Source organism: Varroa jacobsoni, unplaced genomic scaffold (genome assembly GCF_002532875.2).
Source record: "Varroa jacobsoni isolate VJ856 unplaced genomic scaffold, vjacob_1.0 contig00460, whole genome shotgun sequence".
Lineage (NCBI taxonomy): Eukaryota > Metazoa > Arthropoda > Arachnida > Mesostigmata > Varroidae > Varroa > Varroa jacobsoni.
Genome location: NW_019214471.1, coordinates 132990 through 142041, shown reverse-complemented (window position 1 = coordinate 142041; position 9052 = coordinate 132990). Strand labels below are relative to the sequence as shown.

At 37.8% G+C, this 9052-nt stretch overlaps 1 protein-coding gene across 6 annotated transcripts; it reads left to right on the top strand.

The window, feature by feature from the left end:
• Positions 1 to 688: 688 nt before the first annotated feature.
• Positions 689 to 8819, top strand: LOC111271260 (uncharacterized). Of its 6 annotated transcripts, none has more exons than XM_022851941.2 (14): positions 689 to 769; positions 2232 to 2363; positions 2585 to 2719; positions 3006 to 3169; positions 3294 to 3441; positions 3667 to 3786; positions 4050 to 4139; positions 4386 to 4521; positions 4879 to 5048; positions 5260 to 5307; positions 5518 to 5655; positions 5902 to 6087; positions 7916 to 8041; positions 8275 to 8819. In XM_022851941.2, the coding sequence occupies exons 1-14, from the start codon at positions 704 to 706 to the stop codon at positions 8650 to 8652; spliced, it is 2037 nt and encodes a 678-aa protein (XP_022707676.1). In that variant the 5' UTR covers positions 689 to 703; the 3' UTR covers positions 8653 to 8819. The 6 variants fall into 6 exon arrangements, with proteins under 6 accessions (XP_022707676.1, XP_022707675.1, XP_086828973.1 ...); XM_022851940.2 differs by having other exon boundaries at positions 7913 to 8041; XM_086972847.1 differs by lacking the exon at positions 689 to 769 and adding an exon at positions 1231 to 1247 and having other exon boundaries at positions 7913 to 8041.
• Positions 8820 to 9052: the final 233 nt, after the last annotated feature.

Below are 9052 nucleotides of genomic sequence, written 5' to 3'. Positions count from 1 at the left end.
TTTCTGTCCCAGGCATGTTGAGTCACCCCGGACATTAACGCTAAGGTACGTGCTTATTCAGGAGGACGTTCACAGCATAACTGGGCCCATTTTAGTCCGCAACGGAACCTACAAGAAGCAGACTCACATTGCGATTTCGATGTAAAGTTATTATGTTCCTTCCTATCGATTGTTCTATTTGCGAGTTGTGTTGGAATTATGTTGATTTTTCGTCAGCAGATCTATGAAGCAACAATATGTGGTAGTTACCAGTTACCAACGCATACCTTTGAATCAGCAATGCTTACATGCTCACTATTACCATAGCAAAGGACTTAAAGAGATACGCCTTAGTCACTAAGACAACGCTGCCCTCAAGGAAAGCTTGGTCGCTCGATGAACACGGAAAGCGTATATACTCTCGATTTAGGAGCGACGGAGCAAGAACTGGCAGATACGAACAATGACGTACATCAACCTAATTTATCGAATCCACGATAAGCGCAAATCCGTCGTGATGGTCTTGGGTGATTTGGAACAGAGAGTAACTTTATGAATGACAGCTGCGATCAGCACTCGCTACTTTCCCTAATTAATGTTAACTAGATGTTGACTAGAGATCCAAGCTAACAGACATTAAAGCTTAAAAACGTTTTAAATTGAAGAATTAGTCGAAAGCCATCTCCGTGTAAACAACTACACCTATGGAAATTCAACCCTACACATGACCTCCGTCAACGTGTTTGCTAAATGTGTGTGTCCAAATCGTTTAGGTAAAGAAAGAGAAAAGGTGAGATTTAGACTGCCACCGATAATGAACGTGGCAAATTACGGAGCCATTAATTGGCTACGAATGCAATGTATGTTTGATTCCGTGAAGCCATTAACTTTCGCTGTTGTGAATCCATATATCTTTTACCTCCTTTTTTTGTTAAGTCTCAACTTCAGCCCATGGGCGCAAACTTAACCTATAGGCCACTTGAGCTATTAGTCATCTGTAATATAATATAATTATTATCCATTAGCCGTACAAGAATTTCGTAAAATATTAGATATTTTCTTTTGTCGTGTTGCTAGATATTACGCCACTACTATTTTAGATCCCACCTCTGACATTACATTTTTAGTACTTCAGTGCGCGCTTAGATTCGAGGCTAGATGTAGCACGGTGTCTTACAACTAAATGACACAACGATGAGTTAGAAATTGTTTTTCGTAATTGAAAGGACTGTGTTCGAAATCGCGCCCACTCGGCCTGACCTGCTGAGGTGTTCAATGTTTTGTTTACCCAAAAAGATAATCAGAGTAAACTAGTGCACAATTTCGAATTTTTGTAAATTGATGATCTGATCTCATCTCCGTTTCTATGAGGTGATACGTGACAGGAACGGAAAATTTGAAGGATTGCAAACAAGTTAATGAATGTCTGAAACAAGAATCCTTTTAAAACTCAAGTGCAAATGATGTGTCTTATACTTTCCAGTATACAGTTGGTGTAAAGCACAGTGTTAAGCTCCATGGAAGATGTTTAATTCTAACAAAGCTGGCCTAGGGGAAGTCGATAAGGCAATGATAATCAAATAATTATGATCGCTTGCGAATGAGGCTTCTCTATGTTAAGTTGGTCAACGAATAGTAAAGAAGAACATATAAACATTTTTAAAGATTTGTGACGGAAATCTGAAGCTCTGCACTTTCTCTTATCCATTTTGACTGTTTCTAATGTATTTTGCCTATCTGGGAACTGGTTATCAATTTTACAATCTTAGAAACAGAACAGCGACATTATCTAGTTATCATAAACAATTACGAACTCTGTGGTGATAGTGAAAATCGTAATTCGTTATTATAATTAATCTTTTCATTTTTGTTTCAATCAGCAGTATACTTGCCTACATCAGCGTCGTTCATAGTAAACTTGAAGAAAGCAGACAATCTTGTAATTCGTAAAATATATCGCGACAAAAAATAAAAAGAAAGCAACTACAACAACTGTTTATTATGCGTGAAATTTTCTAAATGGGTATAGCGGGACAAATGCACGGGTCGTTTTTTTCCTTCTTTTTTTCTTTGTCAGATGCACAGAGAGGAGATGTCGTTGGCGTTCTTTGGCACGATGGTCACTTGAAAAAAAACGAGTAACTGACCCATAAAAGTCCCTGGTTTTTAATCGTCTCCGTATAACCCAACTCAGCCGTTTTTGTTACGCTAATAGAAATATTAACAGCCAAAGATGGTGGATTATATGATAGGCTAATGTGAATCGTATCATCGAAGAGGCATCGCGAGGAACTCCGTTTTGGGAGCATCAGAAACGACGAGATGAACGGCACACAGAGCGCATTCGGAAGACGTTGCAGAAGCTCGCAGCAGCATCTCCAAAGGTAGACGGTGAACGGAAAATTCAGTTATTTTTTTGAGTATAAATATTTTTAAGGATGTGTTTATCTAAACATTCTGCAGTTTGTAGCTGTGATTCAGACAGCCGAGCTTAGTTTGAAAACCCAAAGATATTTTGCGCTCTGTCTCAAGACATATATGCTACACATCTTGCGTAAAAGGAATCTTTCGTTTACAACATCTTGTCTTTACTTGATGTCGGTAGGAATTAGCAGACGCCAAGCAATGGACTGTGTCAACTCTTCAGCGTTTAGATGCTGCTTTCCAAAAAAGTGGAGACAAGGAGAGCCTTCGCCATGTGGTGCATGTCGATATGGATGCTTTCTATGCCAGCGTCGAAGTAAGCAAACTCAGACTAGGATACTTGCTAAATTCAAGTAAAAATGGAGAGATTTGGGTACGGCACAAACAAAAGACACAAAAAACCATTTTGTCCTTTCTTTATCAAGCGAAGATAATTTATTACACACATCTATTATTTCTGTTACTCTAAGTCATATCGGTGCAATTACATAGCGTACTAAATAAACCGAAAATGCAACCATTCGAAGTTCTTTACCGTTATATGGACGTCTGTACTTCATCACGTGTATCTGTTCTCATATATATTAATGCAACGGTGCTAGGAACGTGACGACCCCCGGCTCCGCGGGCTTCCAATGGCGGTAGGGAGCACTTCAATGCTGTCAACATCGAACTACGTTGCACGAAAGTTTGGCGTTCGTGCTGGCCTGCCAGGATTTATAGCGAGGAAACTTTGTCCCCAGCTCGTTATTGTGCCGATTAATCCGTGAGTCTTTAGCCGAAAGCACTACCTAACAACATTTTTTAGTCATTACAATTAAATGACCTTGCAGACAGCTTTATAGGTAGAAGTGTATCGTTAACTATTTGCTTCTATTGTGCTGTTTAAGGGACAAATACGAGCAGGCAAGTTTCGAAGTCATGAACATTTTATCCAAATTTGATCCCAGCCTAACTGTGTTCGGTCTGGATGAAGCTGCCCTAGATATCACCGACTACTGTCAATCGGTTTCAGAAACCGGAATTTCACCAGATGAGGTACCTAATTACATCGATTTATATATCCCAATTTACTTAGCCAAACTAGATTCTACAGGTGTAGCGTTGATTTTTTTTGTTATTTATCTATGCTATGGCTATTAGGCACTCCTAAACGTGAACACAAGCAACAGTCAGCGTTGTTTTACGTTTGTTTGTAATAATGTATAAAAGCTATCTACGACCAGATTCGAACTCTAAGAGTATATTTTATATTGGTTACAGGCTGTCAATAGGCTGCGGGCTGCGGTGCGCGAAAAGACGGGACTGACCTGTAGTGCAGGAATTGCACCGAATGGATTACTCGCCAAAATCTGTGCTGATGTCAACAAACCTGATGGACAGGTATGTATTTATACGTTCGCTATATTTTCTGTACAAAAAATTTTCATTAGTGTAAATTATTGCACTAAATAACCGATACTTCTGACCGATCTAAGTCAAATTGCTGACACGAATTGGATTTACTTGAGCCAATTTTTGCTTTATATCAAAAACGAGATAAAATTGCGCATGCTTTATTTATGTATATTATAGGGCCTTGTGTTATTTTTATAAATTCAGACATTTCTAATACTTAACCCCGTAAACGTTTTCGGGTTTTTCAGTTCCGCTTGGATACACTGGAAAATATTAACAAATTTTTAACTCCTTTGAAAGTCCGCAAAATACCGGGGATCGGCCAAGTGCAAGAAAAGGTGACTCTTCGTTGTATCTGCAGTTGCAGATTGCTTTATATAATATATGTGAACCTTTATGTTCAATCCATCTATATTGCACTTAAATAGTAGTCATTCGAGTTATTAGATGAGGCACTTCACGACCAATGTCTATTGGAACAACGAGGGCACAGCTCTACTTCGCAATGTACCACACATCCAGTCTTGCTAAAAATGCTAAACATAGGTACGTTGCACTAATAATGTACCTTTTCTATGTTCCAGATCTTGTCAGCCCTTGGCATTGAATCATGTGGAGACCTGCTGGAAAATGGCGAGCGACTTTTACTTGCGCTTGGGGAACGTTCAGCTGAAGCGTATCTCAGGGCTGCCAAGGGAATTGGTTCCAGTTATAGACAAGGTATAAGTCAAATCTGAAGAAAAGTGTCATGGGTTTTTTTGTACTACATCACCGACGGCAGTTGGGCGAACGTATGGCCATTTTCTTCTCTAGGAAATGTATTATAGTGTAATCCGTCGTGCATGCTGATTCCGTAAAAGGGAAACGCTTAATGTTCCGGTTGTGTTTATTTCACCGCTGGCTGTTGGAACGTTCTGCTTTTGATCTAATTTGAACTACTAATATAGAATTGAAAATGCACGCCGACTTTTTGGACCTATATTTGATCGAAATGATAATCAAGTGGCATTACTTGCTCAGCAGTATGTCATTTGCAGTGGATTACCCAGTATTCGATTTTGGTAATATATTTTGTAGATGAGAGAGCTTCTGGCCATGGTCGCAGTCGAAAATCGAAAAGTGCTGAAGCAACGTTTCATGACACTGCAGACCCGGAATATCTTGCTGATGTGGTCAGGCAATTATGTGTACGACTTTCGGAAGAATTGATTACAGCAAATCTTCGTGGACGACTTGTGACAGTCAAGGTTGGTGGAGTAAATTCTGTGTGCAAGTAAACACAATTCCTTCTTTCAACTGGTTGTTCTTAGTTGACAAAAATCATATCGATTGTAGTTGTACTATCAGCGTGGATAAGCCAAGTACTTTTGTACTAAGTGACATATTAATTTTCAAAAAAATATTCACTACATCATCTGTATGGTTACGATTTGATGATGCCTTGTCTTTGTATTTCAGCTAAAGACGGCGTCATTTGATTTGTTCAGCCACTCTGTCGCACTTGAGGTGAGACAAAATGTGATATGCCTTACATAAAAATGAACCTTAGCCGCTGCATTGAAAAAAATAAGGTCTTAATTTAGGCAGAATCTAGGTATAGGGAGATTAACTGCATCTGGTTCGTGAGCGTAGGAATCAACATGACACAGCGAATTATGAAACGTTTACCTTTCACTGTTATGTTAAAATCAGCCTTATCTGTTTATGTTAATTTAGATTGCAACAAATAGCGAATCAGCGATAACGAACCACTCTCTGCGAATTCTCCGATACGCACTCGATCGGCGGAAAGGCCAGGCGCTGCGTCTGCTTGGCGTAAAAATGTCAAATTTTGAAGATGAGCGCCGTGATTTTGTAGGTTCCACTCACACATTACGAATTCATCTGTGCCGTAGACTTCAAAACATGTTCAAAATAATTTGCTGGGTCCAGTCTTTATCGAAAGGTGGCAAAGCTGCATCTCGAGCAGCTTTAATAACTAGCAATAGCTATCGAAATATATCAGCTGTCTATTATTTGGTTGCTTATAGGTTTAAGTTAACAATCAGTATTTTAACTACGTGTGTACTTCATGTGTGTATATGTGGCTATTACATGCAGTATTCGACTGGACGTCAGACAACATTGAGTCAAATTCTGGCAAAAGACGGGTTGATTTCTAAAACCAACAATTCCAGTAATGCGTATGCTGGAGCCCGTACGAGTGATCGTTCTATAGACGAGGAAAATAGCCGTTCTTCTATCAGCGTTATTTCGGAGTCGAATGAAAAGCATGGACATAATACCGTAAGAATTTACCATGAAATTGTACCACAAACATATCGAGAAATAATTGCCTGTATGGACAAGCGCTAGCCCTTGCTGAATGGTTCATTGCGCCATATTTACTGAATACACGTTGCCATAAGTTGTGTTAAGTATTCTGTGGCTAAGTTAAACTTTAATGAATTTAATTATTTGAATAGAAAAAGATCTTTAGTTTTCATAATACTTGTGGCCCATGTGATGACAATCGGGAACCCTTAACGTCTTTTCAGGTGTCCTAAATAGAAAGCAAATGAATAATTAATGAAACTAAATGTGTTGTATACATAATACCTGTTTGTCTAAGTTCTGAAGTAGATATCAAGACTGGAAATATCAATAATGTTAAAGTTATCTTTGAACACAACTTTGCTTCAATTGACTGACAAAGTCATTTTCGGTTGGTGACTCTAAGTAAAAATTGTTACTGACTAAGATCATCTCACTTTTTAAAACTTTTCTTTTTGAGCACTGAAATGTCGAAAAAGTATTGATCCTTTTAAACCAGTATTGAACCAAATATGTTTTTTTTTTAATATTAAAATAACCAACTACGCGCCATTTTAAGCTATGACCTTTTGCCGTTTGTCCCGATGGTTACCCGGTAATAAATCGTGACAAATGATTTTTGCGTTCTTTCGTTTAAACTGTAAATTAACGCGATTAAGGGACTTTTCTAGAAACTTAGACAGATAATACAAGATTCGGGCTATACGTATAGTAATACTAAAGAAATATTAAATATAGTAGAATTGGCCATCTAAGTTTTCTCAATTTTTCCGGGTAGCTAAAGGTGTATATGGTCTGGCATTGCCATGGTGTAAGACGACGCTTTTCCTATTCATTGCTTTCGGTTAGTTGTTGCTAGTTGTTGGCAGTAGGGTCTCGAATCAATCGTCTTGCCTTATTATACGCAATTACTTTCCGATCCCACCAAAGACATAGCTACCTCCTTTAGTGTCAGTCTCGGCTTTGCGACCGATTATAGAGTACGTTTTTTTAATTTGCATGATATATTGTGGTGTGTGTGTGTATGACCAATTTTTCCAATCCGTGATCAATTTTTCTAGGCACAGCTTGATTTCGTCCAATTTTTTTGGGTTTTATAGAATTTTGAAGATGGAAATACAACCGAGTAAACTCCTTTATGTAGACTTACTTAAGCATCGAGCTTCTTTTTTTCTAGTCAGTTTTCTTCAAATGGTGTAAAACTATTTGGTGTTGAATGTCTGATTTTTTAGAATTACAATGACTCCTCAAATATAGGTCTTGCTCAGTTTTGGCAATAATTTAATTAACTTATCTTGTTAGCCATTACGAATAGCATACTTTGTATGTAACAAAACTCTTAACCGTATCTTTCAATAACGCGTTAACTGTTTATAAACATTTTTATGGGCCTTGGCGCTATTTGTGCTCTTATCGTAACGAAATTTCACCTTCAACGTGCTCTACCTTAGGTTATAATAAAGATATTCTTCTAAAAATTGTAATCTTAACACTGTTATTGTGTCTTTAACATAAGTGACAGATGACACCCGACGCGTGATATATACGATATAGATATAGGTGACTGTGGTCAACAGTTTCTTGTTCGGTTGTGTGCTTTTTATCATTTTGATAAAGTTATTGATAATCTATTATAATCTAATTATACGAAAATTGATAAATTTTTATAACAAATTGAAGTTTTCGCAACACTTAAATCTCAATAGCTGAATTTCATTAACAAACACTGTACATAGACTCAATTCAGTTATTCGTATACCTAGATACGACGTATCACTCACTTTGTTAATACTTTTAGCAGCCTTCGGGGTCGGACAACAAAATACATTTGAAGAACAGTTCGAAATCCACCGACGTGATACCTTTGACAAGTCAATCGAATATCAATGATCGGAGTAGATGCACTGACGTTCCTAGTACAGATGAGGTAAGAAACACCGGTAAAAAAATTCGGTATTTGTTCTTTTTGCAGATATAAGATAAATAGTTAATCTTTTTCTCCAAGATTATATTTTGGAGCTTGTCATAAACCAAGAAAAATCCACAGCCTATTCAAGCTATTTTGTTGTATCAAGTAAATGCATTTCCTTCCTAACTAATACTTGAGAAACATGCATAGTTGTATTTTAACAAGCAGTGCCTATTGCTAATTATTCTCAGTGCCAAACGTATGTTAAATCTGGCGAAGTTGTCGAAAATCGACCTGAAACAGTTCCTAGCCAAAGGTCTAAATCAACCAATACTGAAACCCTCATCGAAGAAACCTATTGTCCGATTTGTGCTGTCATCATGCGTGGCGTATCCGAGCGGCACGTAAATCGGCACGTCGATGAATGCTTGCAGCGTGAACAGAAACACGAACGTGACATGAATTTTAGCTGTAAAGTTAATTGCGCAGGAGTCCGCAAAACAAACAACAAGAAATCCGGTTCCAAAGGCCCAACTAAGCGAAAAGGAACCGCAGACAGGACAAAAAGTCCAGCTCGAGGGGCTAAGCAACTGACTAACGGTTCTATTACAGCGTTTCTCAAACGTTAATTCAAATGTTTGTATGGAAGCGCCAAATCTTTCAATGAACCTATATCATATATGTATTTACACTATTTGTATAACATTCATAGAGTTATACAGAGTATAATGTTGGCATCTTTTAAATATGTACATATCGTGACAAGTTCATAATAAACTTCAATGCACATTGATAAGTTTTTGATAAAGTTGATGAAATTGGTAAATTAGGTGTCAGGCGATGCTATGTGTGACTTACTAACCCTTTGATATGATTTTGTTACATTAACCTATGAAATATTTACTAATGCTAGCCTTACAGTGTTTACAAACGCAACTGTCCTCTAGCTGATGATATCCTAATAACCCAGAGAACTAGTGCCATGTACTACAAACCTAGCAGTAATGTGGCAATGCGCTTATCTACTCT